Here is an 18,604-nt window from a genome sequence, read left to right as displayed (position 1 = left end):
CTGTATTATTACTATAGATAGAAGTGACGTCACAGTGACGCTCCAAGATCCCCTCACCTCCCCAGTCACATCCCTGTATTATTACTATAGATATAAGTGATGTCACAGTGACGCTCCCAGATCCCCTCACCTCCCCAGTCACGTCCCTGTATTATTACTATAGATATAAGTGATGTCACAGTGACGCTCCCAGATCCCCTCACATCCCTGTAATATTACTATAGATATAAGTGATGTCACAGTGACGCTCCCAGATCCCCTCACATCCCCAGTCACAACCCTGTAATATTACTATAGATATAAGTGATGTCACAGTGACGCTCCCAGATCCCCTCACCTCCCCAGTCACGACCCTGTGTTATCACTATAGATATAAGTGATGTCACAGTGACACTCCCAGATCCCCTCACCTCCCCAGTCACATCCCTGTATTATTACTATAGATATAAGTGATGTCACAGTGACGCTCCCAGATCCCCTCACCTCCCCAGTCACGTCCCTGTATTATTACTATAGATATAAGTGATGTCACAGTGACGCTCCCAGATCCCCTCACCTCCCCAGTCACGTCCCTGTATTATTACTATAGATATAAGTGATGTCACAGTGACGCTCCCAGATCCCCTCACCTCCCCAGTCACGTCCCTGTATTATTACTATAGATATAAGTGATGTCACAGTGACACTCCCAGATCCCATCACCTCCCCAGTCACGTCCCTGTATTATTACTATAGATATAAGTGATGTCACAGTGACGCTCCCAGATCCCCTCACCTCCCCAGTCATGTCCCTGTATTATTACTATAGATATAAGTGATGTCACAGTGACACTCCCTGATCCCCTCACCTCCCCAGTCACGTCCCTGTATTATTACTATAGATATAAGTGATGTCACAGTGACACTCCCTGATCCCCTCACCTCCCCAGTCACGTCCCTGTATTATTACTATAGATATAAGTGATGTCAGTGACACTCCCTGATCCCCTCACCTCCCCAGTCACATCCCTGTATTATTAATATAGATATAAGTGATGTCACAGTGACACTCCCAGATCCCCTCACCTCCCCAGTCACATCCCTGTATTATTACTATAGATATAAGTGACGTCACAGTGACACTCCCAGATCCCCTCACCTCCCCAGTCACGTCCCTGTATTATTACTATAGATATAAGTGACGTCACAGTGACACTCCCAGATCCCCTCACCTCCCCAGTCACATCCCTGTATTATTACTATAGATATAAGTGATGTCACAGTGACACTCCCAGATCCCCTCACCTCCCCAGTCACATCCCTGTATTATTACTATAGATATAAGTGATGTCACAGTGACGCTCCCAGATCCCCTCACCTCCCAAGTCACGTCCCTGTATTATTACTATAGATATAAGTGATGTCACAGTGACGCTCCCAGATCCCCTCACATCCCCAGTCACAACCCTGTAATATTACTATAGATATAAGTGACGTCACAGTGACGCTCCCAGATCCCCTCACCTCCCCAGTCACGTCCCTGTATTATTACTATAGATATAAGTGACGTCACAGTGACGCTCCCAGATCCCCTCACCTCCCCAGTCAGGTCCCTGTATTATTACTATAGATATAAGTGACGTCACAGTGACGCTCCCAGATCCCCTCACCTCCCCAGTCAGGTCCCTGTATTATTACTATAGATATAAGTGACGTCACTGTGACGCTCCCAGATCCCCTCACCTCCCCAGTCACGTCCCTGTATTATTACTAAAGATATAAGTGATGTCACAGTGACGCTCCCAGATCCCCTCAGCTCCCCAGTCACATCCCTGTATTATTACTAAAGATATAAGTGATGTCACAGTGACGCTCCCAGATCCCCTCACCTCCCTGTATTATTACTATAGATATAAGTGACATCACAGTGACGCTCCCAGATCCCCTCACCTCCCCAGTCACGTCCCTGTATTATTACTATAGATAGAAGTGACGTCACAGTGACGCTCCAAGATCCCCTCACCTCCCCAGTCACATCCCTGTATTATTACTATAGATATAAGTGATGTCACAGTGATGCTCCCAGATCCCCTCACCTCCCCATTCACGTACCTGTATTATTACTATAGATATAAGTGACGTCACAGTGACACTCCCAGATCCCCTCACATCCCCAGTCACGTCCCTGTATTATCACTATAGATATAAGTGATGTCACAGTGACACTCCCGGATCCCCTCACCTCCCCGGTCACATCCCTGTATTATTACTATAGATAGAAGTGACGTCACAGTGACGCTCCCAGATCCCCTCACCTCCCCAGTCACGTCCCTGTATTATTACTACAGATATAAGTGATGTCACAGTGACACTCCCAGATCCCCTCACCTCCCCGGCCACGTCCCTGTATTATCACTATAGATAGAAGTGATGTCACAGTGACGCTCCCAGATCCTCTCACCTTCCCAGTCACGTCCCTGTATTATCACTTTAGATATAAGTGACGTCACAGTGACGCTCCCAGATCCCCTCACCTCCCCAGTCACATCCCTGTATTATTACTATAGATATAAGTGACATCACAGTGACGCTCCCAGATCCCCTCACCTCCCCAGTCACGTCCCTGTATTATTACTATAGATAGAAGTGACGTCACAGTGACGCTCCAAGATCCCCTCACCTCCACAGTCACGTCCCTGTATTATTACTATTGATATAAGTGATGTCACAGTGACGCTCCCAGATCCCCTCACCTCCCCAGTCACATCCCTGTATTATTACTATAGATATAAGTGATGTCACAGTGACGCTCCCAGATCCCCTCACCTCCCCAGTCACGTCCCTGTATTATTACTATAGATATAAGTGATGTCACAGTGACGCTCCCAGATCCCCTCACATCCCTGTAATATTACTATAGATATAAGTGATGTCACAGTGACGCTCCCAGATCCCCTCACATCCCCAGTCACAACCCTGTAATATTACTATAGATATAAGTGATGTCACAGTGACGCTCCCAGATCCCCTCACCTCCCCAGTCACGACCCTGTGTTATCACTATAGATATAAGTGATGTCACAGTGACACTCCCAGATCCCCTCACCTCCCCAGTCACATCCCTGTATTATTACTATAGATATAAGTGATGTCACAGTGACGCTCCCAGATCCCCTCACCTCCCCAGTCACGTCCCTGTATTATTACTATAGATATAAGTGATGTCACAGTGACGCTCCCAGATCCCCTCACCTCCCCAGTCACGTCCCTGTATTATTACTATAGATATAAGTGATGTCACAGTGACGCTCCCAGATCCCATCACCTCCCCAGTCACGTCCCTGTATTATTACTATAGATATAAGTGATGTCACAGTGACGCTCCCAGATCCCCTCACCTCCCCAGTCATGTCCCTGTATTATTACTATAGATATAAGTGATGTCACAGTGACCCTCCCAGATCCCCTCACCTCCCCAGTCACGTCCCTATATTATTACTATAGATATAGTGATGTCACAGTGACACTCCCAGATCCCCTCACCTCCCCAGTCACGTCCCTGTATTATTACTATAGATATAAGTGACGTCACAGTGACGCTCCCAGATCCCCTCACCTCCCCAGTCACGTCCCTGTATTATTACTATAGATATAAGTGATGTCACAGTGACACTCCCAGATCCCCTCACCTCCCCAGTCAGCAGGTAGATGATCTCCAGGGTGAGATTTAGTATCCTCTCAGTCATGTGACTCTGGTCCTTGTCCATCCTCAGGGAATCAGTGACGTGTCTTATCCTCACGTGATGTCTAGTAAACACTCTGTTTCCTCACCGCTCTGTTATCTAGGAGTAAATATAATAATTACAATAAACACCACAGGCTGCTCCACTTTGTACAACAATAATAATAACAGGACACCAGAGGCTGCTCCACTTTGTACAACAATAATAATAACAGGACACCAGAGGCAGCTCCCCCTGCATAATTCTAATAAAAACAGCACACCGTAGGCCACCCCCCCTGTATAATACTAATAAGAGGACACCACAGGCAGCTCCCCCTGTATAATACTAATGATAACCCTTTCACACTGACAAATATTTCCCGGTTTATTGTACATGAATGCGCAACAACCCGGGAAACTGGTCAGTGTGAAAGGGTCCAGGAAGATTGTCGCGGGTCCAGGGGCAGTGTGAACGAGTATCCCAGTCGCATCCCTTTCACTGCACTGTAAAGGTACCACTGGGACACGCTGACAACCCCCAGCGCGGCCCCGCCTCCCGATTACATCACCCGCATGGCCGGGCGCCTAGTGTGAAACCGCTTGTACCCGACTTGCAAGCGCTTTCCAGTGTGAGAGGGGTATAACAGGACACCACAGTCTGCTCCCCCTGTGCAATAATAATAACAGGACACCACAGGCTGCTCCCCCTGTAGAATACTGATAACAGGACACCACCGGCTGCTCCCCCTGTAGAATACTGATAACAGGACACCACAGGCTGCTCACCCTGTATAATACTGATAACAGGACACCACAGGCTGCTCCTCCTGTAGAATACTAATCACAGGGCACCACAAGCTGCTCCCCATGCAGAATATTAATAATAAGACACCACAGGCTGCTCCCACTGTAGAATACTAATAATAAGACACCACAGGCTGCTCCTCCTGTAGAATACTAATCACAGGCCGCTTATTTCTCTCTGTGAGCTGCGGCAGCGTGACCTGTAGAATCACCTCGGGCAGTTACATACACAGCCGCCTGCTCTCTCTGTCGACGGAGGAGGACATTCCACATTGCACAAACAGCTTCCGGTCTACATAGTGACGTTTGGCTACGTTTCCTGTATGGTCTTCCGATTTGTGCGTTCCAGGTGCGGTCCAAATGCCGGAAGTTGTTTGTGTAACTGTATAGAATTTTTACAGGTGATTGATTTGTATGCTGGGACCGGGTCGGTGCCTATTACTCCGCTGTGCCAGGCAGCAGCCAGTTACATATACTGTTGTTTTATTGTCACTGGGTGATGGAACACGGTCCTCGGGGTTCGGAAAAAACTGTCCTGTTGGTTTTATTATACAGAGGAGCAGACTGTGGTGTCCTATAATTATTATACACGGGGATCAAACTCTGGTGTCCTATTATTATAGAGGGGGAGCAGACTGTGGTGTCTTATTATTATTATACAGGGGAACAGACTGTGATGTCTTATTATTATACAGGGGAGCAGCCTGTGGTGTATTTTTATTATACAGTGGGAGCAGACTGTGGTGTCTTATTATTATTATACAGGGGGAGCAGACTGTGGTGTCCTATTATTATTATACAAGGGGAGCAGACTGTGGTGTCTTATACACGGGGAGCAAACTGTGGTGTCCTGTTATTATACAGGGGGAGCAGACTGTGGTGTCCTGTCATTATTATTATACAATGGGAGCAGACTGTGATTACCTATTATTATTGTTATTATACAAGGGGAGCAGCCTGTAATGCCCTGTTATTAGTATACAGGGTGAGCAGCCTGTGGTGTTATTTTATTTTTAGTGTTAAACAGGGGGAGCAGCCTGTTGTGTCCTGCTATTAGTATATAGGAGGAGCAGACTGTGGTGTCCTGTTATTAATAGTATTACTCAGGAGGAGCAGCCTGTGGTGTCCTATTATTATAATACAGGGGGAGCAGCCTGTGGTGTCTTATTATTATACAGGGGGAGCAGACTGTGGTGTCTTATTATTATACAGGGGAACAGACTGTGGTGTCTTATTATTATACAGGGGAGCAGCCTGTGGTGTCTTTTTATTATACAGTGGGAGCAGACTGTGGTGTCTTATTATTATTATACAGGGGGAGCAGACTGTGGTGTCTTATTATTATACAAGGGGAGCAGACTGTGGTGTCTTATACACGGGGAGCAAACTGTGGTGTCCTATTATTATACAGGGGGAGCAGACTGTGGTGTCCTGTCATTATTATTATTGTTATTATACAATGGGAGCAGACTGTGATGACCTATTATTATTGTTATTATACAAGGGGAGCAGCCTGTGATGCCCTGTTATTAGTATACAGGGTGAGCAGCCTGTGGTGTTATTTTATTTTTATTTTCCTATTATTAGTATTATTCAGATGGAGCAGCCTAGGGTGTCTTGCTATTAGTATACAGCGGGAGCAGCCTGTGGTGTCCTATTGTTTGTATTCGTATACAAGGTATACCTCCCAACATGACCCATTCAAGGCATACCTTCAGACATGAGAGGACCATTTGGATAATGCTGGATTAGAGGAAACGGTACTCTTTACTTAGATGGGCGCCCGTCGTGGTGATCGCGGGTGCATTTATGTCTGGCCGCGACGCGACCGACGCGATGCCCGCGATTTCCCATTGAAACCCATGTTAAACATGGAAATCGCGTCGGTCGCGTCGCGGCCGGCCATAAATGTACCCGCGATGCCCGCGACGCGATGCTCCCGATTTTCCATAGGAATCAATGTTAAAAGGCCCGATGGACACGATTTTACTGTTAAATGCCTCAATGGACCCGATTTGCCCATAGGAATCAATGTTAAATGGGCCACAGAGCCCAAATAGGCACAATTAACCCTTAAATGTCCCCCCAAATTTTTAACGCCACCCCACGATCCACGCCAACCCGAAGCGTGGCGAGCGCAGCGAGCCCGCGAGGGGCGGCGGTACGCGTCCTCCGACCTTTTCATGCCCTACTATCCACTAGGGCGTGGAGTGAGAATAGAATAGTGTGGCGAGCGCAGCGAGCCACCGAGCCCGAAGCGTGGCGAGGGGATGCGGATACCTTCACAGGTAGACGCGTCCCCTCGCGGGCTTCACAGGTGTCCGCGTCGCCACGGACACCTGTGAAGCCCGCGAGGGGACGCGTATAACTGTGAAGGTATCCGCGTCCCCTCGCCACACTTCGGGCTCGGTGGCTCGCTGCGCTCGCCACACTATTCTATTCTCACTCCACGCCCTAGTGGATAGTAGGGCATGAAAAGGTCGGAGGACGCGTACCGCCGCCCCTCGCGGGCTCGCTGCGCTCGCCACGCTTCGGGTTGGCGTGGATCGTGGGGTGGCGTTAAAAATTTGGGGGGACATTTAAGGGTTAATTGTGCCTATTTGGGCTCTGTGGCCCATTTAACATTGATTCCTATGGGCAAATCGGGTCCATTGAGGCATTTAACAGTAAAATCGCGGTCAATCACCCTTTTTAACATTGTTCCCTATGGGAAAATCGCGGGCATCGCGTCTTGCCCGCGATGACCACGATTTTTACCCCCGACGCCCGCGATTTCAATCGCTGGCGCCCATCTAGGTAAAGAGTACCGAGGAAACACCGACCAGGGCTCTGTGACACAGGGAATACATTTTCCTACACAAGACACTGTGGCCCATGGGCGAGGGCTGGGAAGGGCAGGGTGTCTCAGCGGGGCAATTCCATAAGGGCAGTGCCATTGTACAGTCGGATGTGGTCCTGCGCCCCAATGATCCTGCCTAATGGGAAGACTTGCCTGTGTCATTGTGTGTCAGGATGTCACTGTCTATCTGTCCATGCAGGAGGGGGAGTATATAGAGGGACACAAGGGTCTGTACAAGGACGTGATGATGGAGCCCCTGACCTCACTGGGTAAGAGGACTGCAGGTATTAGACCCCCCTATATTTATATTTCCTCTACATCCCCATGGCAGCATACATCTGGGTTACGCCCTCTTGGGTAGATATCTGGAAAGGAACACAGACACTGCCCCTATATAAGGACCTCCTCCCTTGGGCTCTGTCTTTTTTTCCTTTCCGGGTAGATGTGCGTGGCTTACCCTGTGAAGTGGCTGTGAGCTGGCTCCCCTGCCGAGTGCAGTAAGGGGTAATGGCGTTTTGGGACCCCCGCTGTCGAGAGCAGTTGGGACGTCCATCTGCTGGAGTACCCCGCCGCCAGGAGCGGTTGTGGGTAACGACGCCGGCATCAGCAGCAGGCATGGAGCAAAAGCAGAGGGAGAGGCGCACTTCCATGACGCGGCGCGTGATGACGCGGGGCGTCACGCGTAGTACATAGGAGACGCCAGAAAGCGTCTGAGGTCATCGGAAGGCGTCTCAGCATGTCTGGATGCCGGTGATCGCGCTCGGGACTGTGTCCATACGGAGGGGCAGACAAAGGAAAGCTTGTGCCTGATACCAGCAGACTGGGGTAAGGTCCCAACAAGCAGCGGCGCTGCTGGGACTTGGTTGTTTTCTTTCTTACCTGTAACGGAGGTCTCATGTTGTTACAGTGAGCCTGTGATTAAAGTAATAATGGAGGATGAGAAAAAGCAGCCGAGTAAGCCAGGGTAAGCCGCATTAAAGTAGCGCTGTGTTTTCTTTGCATAAGGGAAATTTTTTTTCTGCAAATACCTAAAATAGGGTTTTTTCTGCTAGGTCCGAAACTGGCAAAGAAAAAGGAGAACCTAAGGCTAAGCACAAGAGAAAGTGCTCATCCTGTGATAAAGTATTACCTGACAAATGTACAGGTCCTGAATGCAGCAAATGCAGGAGCTCAGTACAAATGGGATCTATACAAATAACAGACTTAGTAAAGTTGCTTAAAACTGAGCTAGCAGACACCTTTATGTCTAAGGAGGAGTTTGTCAAGTCCTCAGGGAAGAGGTCTAGGGCAGTGCGTTCTGACTCTGAAGGGTCAGAGCCAGGCCCCTCTGGGAAGCCAGAGGAAGAGATGGAGGAAGGCGAAGTGTTCCAGGAAAAAGATGGGGTGGACTTCAACCCGGACTTACTGGAGAACCTACTTTGCTTAGTACATAAGTCACTCAATATAGAGGACCCTCAGGAGGAGGGTAAGCTTCAGGACCTTTTGTTCAAGGACAAAAAGAGGAAAAATAAGGCTTTTCCATTATCTAAGACACTACAAGAAGTAGTGGAAGAGGAATGGGGGCACCCCGATAAAAAGGTGGCAGTACCCCTAAGAGGATCTAAGATGTACCCCTTTGACCATGAGCAGTTTAAAAAGTGGGATGAGGCACCCAAGGTGGATGCAGCGATAGCACGCATCTCAAGAAAAACTACGCTCCCATTAGAGGATGCGAACATATTTAAAGACTCAATGGAAAGAAAGATTGAGATGAGTCTGAGGAAACAACATACCACAATAGGGGCTTCGATGAAAGCTTCGTCAGCTGCAGCGGTGACTACCAGGGTCCTAAGATCATGGTGCCAGGACCTGGAGTCCGACATGCTGGATGGCATTAAGAGGTCAGAACTATTGAAGGTGGTACAAAACATTCAGGTGGCTGTAGAATTTTTGTGTGACGCTTCTCTTGATATGGTACGTTTGGCGGCCAGATCTAATGCTACAACTGCGGTTATAAGAAGAGCCTTGTGGCTGAAGCCTTGGGCGGCGGACAGTCAGTCCAAAAACAAGCTGATCTCTTTGCCCTTCCAAGGGAGTTACCTGTTTGGGCAGCAATTAGATGAGATTATTACGAAAATATCAGGTGGTAAGTCGGTATGGCTACCGCAAGATAAGGCCGCGAGAAGGGGGTCATTCAATAAAACATCCCGGTACCAGTCCACAGACTTCAGAGAAGCAAAAACGTATAGGCCAGGCAGAGGCTTTCGCAGGCCTTGGCTTGGTAACAGGTATAATTTTCGTGGCCAAAGGGGCAGAGACGGCAGGTTTGCCTTCAGGCAAAACCAGCAATGACGCCAGAGAGAAAGTAGGAGGCAGACTGATGCAGTATCAAGAAGTTTGGCATCAGTCAGTACAAGACAAGTGGGTACTGGAAGTAGTCTCTTCAGGCTACAAAATAGAATTTGTCACAGTACCAGGAAGCTGGATGGAAGTGTCACCTATTCCCAGCAATTCGGAAGAAAGGGCGGTCTTGTTCAGCAGCCTACAGAACATGATAGAGCAAGGAGTGGTCATAAGAATTTCCAAACAAGACGAAGATCTGGGATGGTTTTCAAGATTCTTTGTCGTAAAAAAACAGTCAGGAGGGTTCAGAACTATATTAGACCTAAGACGGCTGAACACCTATGTTCATGTGAAACGATTCAGAATGGAATCAATAAGGTCCATCATACCAGACATAGAAACAGGGATGTTTCTAACTACGATCGATTTAAAGGATGCATACTTACACGTCCCGATATTTCTGGGACACCAGAAGTTTTTCAGGTTTCGCCTAAGGCAAATAACATACCAGTTCACATCGCTGCCGTTCGGCCTGTCTACGTCTCCGAGAACTTTTACGAAAATTCTGGTGGTCCTGGTAGCCAACCTAAGGGTGTTAGGCATCTCAATCTGGCCGTACTTAGACGACCTCTTGATTGCGGCAGATACCAAAGAAATGGCAGAAGCACATACAGGGGTAGTGCTGGACTACCTGAGACAACATGGATGGTTAATCAACATCCAAAAAAGTCAGCTAGTACCGGCACAGAAGGTAAAGTACCTAGGGGTCATTCTGGATACAAAAGAAATGACTATAAAATTGACAAAAGACAGACGCCAAAAACTTCAACAGGAAGTAAAAGGAATGTTAAAGAAAAAGGTGGTATACTCAGAAGACTGCATGAGGGTACTCGGCATCCTGTCGGCCGCATTAGATACGACCAGTTGGGCCAGATTCCACATCAGGACGCTGCAAAACTGCTTCTTGAGACAGTGGAACGGAGATGCAAAGGACCGAAGACAGAGGATATATCTGTCAAAAGGAGCAATAGAAGATCTGCTATGGTGGTCAAAAGTACACAGGCTGACCAAGGGGAAGTGGTGACAACAGACGCCAGCGAGACAGGATGGGGCGCGGTATGCGAAGAGCAGTCGACACAAGGAGAATGGGACCAGGCTATGGGCCGGCAACATTCAAACGTAAGAGAGATGCGGGCGGTGTTCTTGGCATGTCAAGAATTTCAGGAGCTAGTAAGAGGCAAAGATCTGATAATAAGATCGGACAACCAGTCAGTGGTCATGTACCTGAACAAACAGGGGGGTACAAGGAGCCGGAAACTGATGGCGGAGGTCACGCTTATCCTGAAATGGGCAGAACGTCATGTCAGAAACATCTCCGCAGTGTTCGTGGCAGGGAGAGAAAATGTCAGGGCAGACGCTCTGAGCAGGTACAGGCTAGTCCCAGGAGAGTGGGAGTTGTCAGCAACAGTGTTTACACAACTGATGCAAGAATGGGGGGTACCGGAAGTGGATCTGATGGCGACGGCAAACAATGAGAAGGTCCCAAGATTTATCTCCAGACACTGGGAGCCGACAGCATGGCAGACGGACGCACTCACGGCGGAGTGGAGAGCGGAGCTAGTATATGCATTTCCCCCGTTTACAATCATCCACAGATTCCTGAACAAAGTGCAGAGAGAGACGGCCACGGTAATAGCAATCCTGCCCTACTGGCCAAGAAGACCTTGGTTTGCCAAGCTAGTGAAGATGGCGATAAGGGGGCCATGGTTCCTACCCGACCACGAGGATCTCGTTGGGCAGGGCCGGTTTCGTCAACGGCAGCCAGCAAGCTGGAACCTAGCGGCCTGGTTACTGAAACCAGGACGCTAAGAGGGAAAGGGTTTTCCCAGAAGGTAGTTGACACGCTGCTGAAAGCAAGGAAGGTGTCGACATCCGCAACTTATTATAGAATATGGGGCAAGTATGTGTTCTTCTGTAAAGAAAATAACAAAGACCCTAGATTAATACCTACCATTCTAGACTTCCTGCAAGCAGGATTAGAGAAAAAGCTGGCAGCAAATTCTTTAAAAGTACAGATTTCGGCCATTGGAGCGATGTTGGATACCAAAATTGCGGACAATAAATACATCCAGAGGTTCGTTCAGGCGATCAAGAAGATCAGGCCAACCTTCCACAACCCCATGGCCCCGTGGGACCTTAATCTGGTGCTTAATGTGCTGACAGAGGGTCCATTCGAGCCCTTAGAAGAGATATCGCTCAACTATCTAACTATGAAAGTGGTATTTCTTGTAGCTATCACGTCAGCAAGGAGGGTGTCGGAGCTCCAGGCCCTGTGGGTACAGGAACCATTTCTAAATTTCTTCGAAGACAGGGCAGTGCTGAGGACGAATCCTACCTTTTTACCTAAGGTAGTGTCCAGCTTCCATCTCAACCAAGAAATAATCCTTCCTTCATTCTGTGCGAATCCTAAGAATGCTAAAGAAGAAAGGCTACACAGTCTAGACGTAACGAGGGCCTTAAAAGTATACATAAGAAGGGTACAGGCTTTTAGGAAATCAAAAAGACTGTTCGTACTGATGGAGGGCAGGAATAAAGGAATGGGGGCTACCAAAACTACCATTTCAAGATGGATAAAAACATGCATCAGAGAAGCATACAAAATTAGGAAAGTGGAAATTCCGGTGGGGCTTAAAGCCCATTCCACCAGGTCCTTGGCAGCATCCTGGGCCGAAAGGGAGTCCTCATCAATAGAAGAAGTATGCAGAGCAGCATGCTGGTCATCTGCACACACGTTTACCAAGCACTACAGGGTAGACGTTACAGCATCCCAAGATGCTAGTATGGGGTGTAAAATATTGAGCGCAGTCGTATGATAGTAATACGTACAGCCTACAGACGGAGGTGGTGAAGTAACCGTATCCTTTTTGTTTCTTATCAATTATGTATTGTCCCACCCAGTGGAGTAAAACTGCTTGGGTATACCCAGATGTATGCTGCCATGGGGAGGTAGAGGAAAGTACAGATTAGTACCTGTTAATAGGCTTTCCTCTACTCCACCATGGCAGCCGTTTTCCCGTCCCGTTTAAGGATTTGTGTTATAAAAGGAGCTGTTTAATAAGACACAGAGCCCAAGGGAGGAGGTCCTTATATAGGGGCAGTGTCTGTGTTTTTTTGTGTTCCTTTCCAGATATCTACCCAAGAGGGCGTAACCCAGATGTATGCTGCCATGGTGGAGTAGAGGAAAGCCTATTAACAGGTACTAATCTGTACTATCATCTGCTAATCACACAAATACAATGTACTTAGTCACGGGATACGGTCATTTGGTCTACATTCATATAGGTCGACGTGGCTTTAGGTTGACAGTCAAAAGGTCGACATGGGGATTTTGACTGTTTTTTGAGCCGACATGTGCCGACAGGCGGAACTTCATGCCCTACCATCCACTAGGGCTTGGAGGGAGAATAAAATAGTGTGCCAAGTGTACCGGTGCTACGTTTCAGTGTCCGTGTCGACATTTTGGTGAAAAAAAACGTGAAAAACACCATGTTGACCGTTTGCTTGTGTTGACCTTTTTACCTGTCAATCTAAACCCATGTCTACCTAATGACCTGTTGACCTAACCCAGTGGTTCCCAACCCTGGTCCTCAAGTACCCCCAACAGTGCACGTTTTCCAGGTCTCCACACAGAATCTCAAGTGACATAATTAGCTCCACCTGTGGATCTTTTAAAATGTGTCTGAATAATGATTGCACCTGCCGGGTGACCTGGAAAACATGCACTGTTGGGGGTACTTGAGGACCAGGGTTGGGAACCACTGACCTAACCCCATGTTGACCTAGACCCATGTCGACCTTTCAGAATGTCGACCTAATGCTTGTACACCAAACGATCCCAACCCTCAGTCACTGTGTGTCTCCTACAGATGGGCCCAGTAACAGGGATACCCCAGAGAGATGTCCCCGTCCTCCGTATTCCCAGGATAATCACATATATACATGTCCTCAGTCACTGTGTTTCTCCTACAGATGGTCTCAGTAACAGAGATACCCCAGAGAGATGTCCCTGTCCTCTGTATTCCCAGGATAATCACATATATACAATGTCCTCAGTCACTGTGTATCTCCTACAGATGGGCCCAGTAACAGGAATACCCCAGAGAGATGTCCCCGTCCTCTGTATTCCCAGTATAATCACATATATACATGTCCTCAGTCACTGTGTGTCTCCTACAGATGGGCCCAGTAACAGAGATACCCCAGAGAGATGTCCCCGTCCTCTGTATTCCCAGGATAATCACATATATACAATGTACTCAGTCACTGTGTGTCTCCTACAGATGGGCCCAGTAACAGAGATACCCCAGAGAGATGTCCCCGTCCTCTGTATTCCCAGGATAATCACATATATACCATGTCCTCAGTCACTGTGTGTCTCCTACAGATGGACCCAGCAACAGAGATACCCCAGAGAGATGTCCCTGTCCTCTGTATTCTCAGGATAATCACATATATACCATGTCCTCAGTCACTGTGTGTCTCCTACAGATGGGCCCAGTAACAGGGATACCCCAGAGAGATGTCCACGTCCTCTGTATTCCCAGGATAATCACATATATACATGTCCTCAGTCACTGTGTTTCTCCTACAGATGGGCTCAGTAACAGAGATACCCCAGAGAGATGTCCCCGTCCTCTGTATTCCCAGGATAATCACATATCTACCATGTCCTCAGTCACTGTGTGTCTCCTACAGATGGGCCCAGTAACAGGGATATCCCAGAGAGATGTCCCCGTCCTCTGTATTCCCAGGATAATCACATATATACCATGTCCTCAGTCACTGTGTGTCTCCTACAGATGGGCCCAGTAACAGAGATACCCCAGAGAGATGTCCCCGTCCTCTGTATTCCCAGGATAATCACATATATACAATGTCCTCAGTCACTGCGTGTCTCCTACAGATGGGCCCAGTAACAGAGATACCCCAGAGAGATGTCCCCGTCCTCTGTATTCCCAGGATAATCACATATATACCATGTCCTCAGTCACTGTGTGTCTCCTACAGATGGACCCAGTAACAGAGATACCCCAGAGAGATGTCCCCGTCCTCTGTATTCTCAGGATAATCACATATATACCATGTCCTCAGTCACTGTGTGTCTCCTACAGATGGACCCAGTAACAGAGATACCCCAGAGAGATGGCCCTGTCCTCTGTATTCTCAGGATAATCAAATATATACCATGTCCTCAGTCACTGTGTGTCTCCTACAGATGGACCCAGTAACAGAGATACCCCAGAGAGATGGCCCTGTCCTCTGTATTCCCAGGATAATCACATATATACAATGTCCTCAGTCACTGTGTGTCTCCTACAGATGGACCCAGTAACAGAGATACCCCAGAGAGATGTCCCCGTCCTCTGTATTCCCAGGATAATCACATATATACAATGTCCTCAGTCACTGCGTGTCTCCTACAGATGGGCCCAGTAACAGAGATACCCCGGAGAGATGTCCCCGTCCTCTGTATTCCCAGGATAATCACATATATACCATGTCCTCAGTCACTGCGTGTCTCCTACAGATGGGCCCAGTAACAGAGATACCCCGGAGAGATGTCCCCGTCCTCTGTATTCCCAGGATAATCACATATATACCATGTCCTCAGTCACTGTGTGTCTCCTACAGATGGGCCCAGTAACAGAGATACCCCGGAGAGATGTCCCCGTCCTCTGTATTCCCAGGATAATCACATATATACAATGTCCTCAGTCACTGCGTGTCTCCTACAGATGGGCCCAGTAACAGATATACACCAGAGTGATGTCCCCGTCCTCTGTATTCCCAGGATAATCACATATATACCATGTCCTCAGTCACTGCGTGTCTCCTACAGATGGGCCCAGTAACAGAGATATCCCAGAGAGATGTCCCCGTCCTCTGTATTCCCAGGATAATCACATATATACTATGTCCTCAGTCACTGCGTGTCTCCTACAGATGGGGCCAGTAACAGAGAGACCCCACAGAGATGTCCCAGTCCTCTGTATTCCCAGGATAATCACATATATACAATGTCCTCAGTCACTGTGTGTCTCCTACAGATGGGCCCAGTAACAGGGATACCCCAGAGAGATGTCCCCGTCCTCTGTATTCCCAGGATAATCACATATATACATGTCCTCAGTCACTGTGTGTCTCCTACAGATGGACCCGGTAACAGAGATACCCCAGAGAGATGTCCCCGTCCTCTGTATTCCCAGGATAATCACGTATATATATATCCCATGTCCTCAGTCACTGCGTGTCTCCTACAGATGGGCCCAGTAACAGAGATACCCCAGAGAGATGTCCCCGTCCTCTGTATTCCCAGGATAATCACATATATACCATGTCCTCAATCACTGCGTGTCTCCTACAGATGGGCCCAGTAACAGAGATACCCCAGAGAGATGTCCCCGTCCTCTGTATTCCCAGGATAATCACATATATATATCCCATGTCCTCAGTCACTGTGTGTCTCCTACAGATGGGCCCAGTAACAGAGATACCCCGGAGAGATGTCCCCGTCCTCTGTATTCCCAGGATAATCACATATATACCATGTACTCAGTCACTGCGTGTCTCCTACAGATGGGGCCAGTAACAGAGATACCCCAGAGAGATGTCCCCGTCCTCTGTATTCCCAGGATAATCACATATATACCATGTCCTCAGTCACTGTGTGTCTCCTACAGATGGGCCCAGTAACAGGGATACCCCAGAGAGATGTCCCCGTCCTCTGTATTCCCAGGATAATCACATATATACCATGTCCTCAGTCACTGTGTGTCTCCTACAGATGGGGCCAGTAACAGAGATACCCCAGAGAGATGTCCCCGTCCTCTGTATTCCCAGGATAATCACATATATACCATGTCCTCAGTCACTGTGTGTCTCCTACAGATGGGGCCAGTAACAGAGATACCCCAGAGAGATGTCCCCGTCCTCTGTATTCCCAGGATAATCACATATATACCATGTCCTCAGTCACTGTGTGTCTCCTACAGATGGGCCCAGTAACCGAGATACCCCAGAGAGATGTCCCCGTCCTCTGTATTCCCAGGATAATCACATATATACCATATCCTCAGTCACTGCGTGTCTCCTACAGATGGTCCCAGTAACAGAGATACCCCAGAGAGATGTCCCCGTCCTCTGTATTCCCAGGATAATCACATATATACCATGTCCTCAGTCACTGCGTGTCTCCTACAGATGGGCCCAGTAACAGAGATACACCAGAGTGATGTCCCCGTCCTCTGTATTCCCAGGATAATCACATACTGTATATACCATGTCCTCTATCACTGTGTGTCTCCTACAGATGGGCCCAGTAACAGAGATACCCCAGAGAGATGTCCCCGTCCTCTGTATTCCCAGTATAGTCACATATATACCATGTCCTCAGTCACTGCGTGTCTCCTACAGATGGGCCCAGTAACAGAGATACCCCAGAGAGATGTCCCCGTCCTCTGTATTCCCAGGATAATCACATATATACAATGTCCTCAGTCACTGCGTGTCTCCTACAGATGGGCCCAGTAACAGAGATACCCCGGAGAGATGTCCCCGTCCTCTGTATTCCCAGGATAATCACATATATACCATGTCCTCAGTCACTGCGTGTCTCCTACAGATGGGCCCAGTAACAGAGATACCCCGGAGAGATGTCCCCGTCCTCTGTATTCCCAGGATAATCACATATATACCATGTCCTCAGTCACTGTGTGTCTCCTACAGATGGACCCAGTAACATAGATACCCCAGAGAGATGTCCCTGTCCTCTGTAATCCCAGGATAATCACATATATACCATGTCCTCAGTCACTGTGTGTCTCCTACAGATGGGCCTAGTAACAGAGATACCTCAGAGAGATGTCCCCGTCCTCTGTATTCCCAGGATAATCACATATATACAATGTCCTCAGTCACTGTGTGTCTCCTACAGATGGGCCCAGTAACAGAGATACCCCAGAGAGATGTCCCCGTCCTCTGTATTCCCAGGATAATCACGTATATATATATCCCATGTCCTCAGTCACTGCGTGTCTCCTACAGATGGGCCCAGTAACAGAGATACCCCAGAGAGATGTCCCCGTCCTCTGTATTCCCAGTATAGTCACATATATACCATGTCCTCAGTCACTGCGTGTCTCCTACAGATGGGCCAAGTAACAGAGATACCCCAGAGAGATGTCCCCGTCCTCTGTATTCCCAGGATAATCACATATATACCATGTCCTCAGTCACTGCGTGTCTCCTACAGATGGGCCCAGTAACAGAGATACCCTAGAGAGATGTCCCCGTCCTCTGTATTCCCAGGATAATCACATATATACAATGTCCTCAGTCACTGCGTGTCTCCTACAGATGGGCCCAGTAACAGAGATACCCCAGAGAGATGTCCCCGTCCTCTGTATTCCCAGGATAATCACATATATACAATGTCCTCAGTCACTGCGTGTCTCCTACAGATGGGCCCAGTAACAGAGATACCCCAGAGAGATGTCCCCGTCCTCTGTATTCCCAGGATAATCACGTATATACCATGTCCTCAGTCACTGCGTGTCTCCTACAGATGGGCCCAGTAACAGAGATACCCCAGAGAGATGTCCCCATCCTCTGTATTCCCAGGATAATCACATATATATCATGTCCTCAGTCACTGCGTGTCTCCTACAGATGGGCCCAGTAACAGAGATACCCCAGAGAGATGTCCCCTTCCTCTGTATTCCCAGTATAATCACATATATACCATGTCCTCAGTCACTGTGTGTCTCCTACAGATGGGCCCAGTAACAGAGATACCCCAGAGAGATGTCCCCGTCCTCTGTATTCCCAGGATAATCACATATATACCATGTCCTCAGTCACTGTGTGTCTCCTACAGA

The 18,604-nt window shown here is 48.2% G+C and overlaps 2 protein-coding genes across 2 annotated transcripts in view; both read right to left on the bottom strand.

Annotated features, from left to right (window-relative positions):
• LOC146010047 (uncharacterized) overlaps positions 1-4,789 on the bottom strand; it is a 33,308-nt gene extending 28,519 nt beyond the window's left edge. The window contains exons 1-2 of the mRNA XM_083150887.1: positions 4,490-4,789; positions 3,669-3,821 (exon numbers count right to left, since the gene is read on the bottom strand). Of these exons, the coding sequence (XP_083007013.1) occupies positions 3,669-3,746 (78 nt within the window). The 5' untranslated portion in view covers positions 3,747-3,821; positions 4,490-4,789. The remainder of the gene's footprint in view (positions 1-3,668; positions 3,822-4,489) is intronic.
• LOC146009536 (uncharacterized) overlaps positions 1-18,604 on the bottom strand; it is a 783,885-nt gene that overhangs the window by 651,436 nt on the left and 113,845 nt on the right.

This window comes from Crinia signifera, chromosome 6 (genome assembly GCF_055691185.1).
Source record: "Crinia signifera chromosome 6, ASM5569118v1, whole genome shotgun sequence".
In the NCBI taxonomy this organism is placed as follows: domain Eukaryota; kingdom Metazoa; phylum Chordata; class Amphibia; order Anura; family Myobatrachidae; genus Crinia; species Crinia signifera.
Note: the sequence above shows the minus strand (reverse complement) of the source record. Positions and strands in the feature narration are given on the sequence as shown.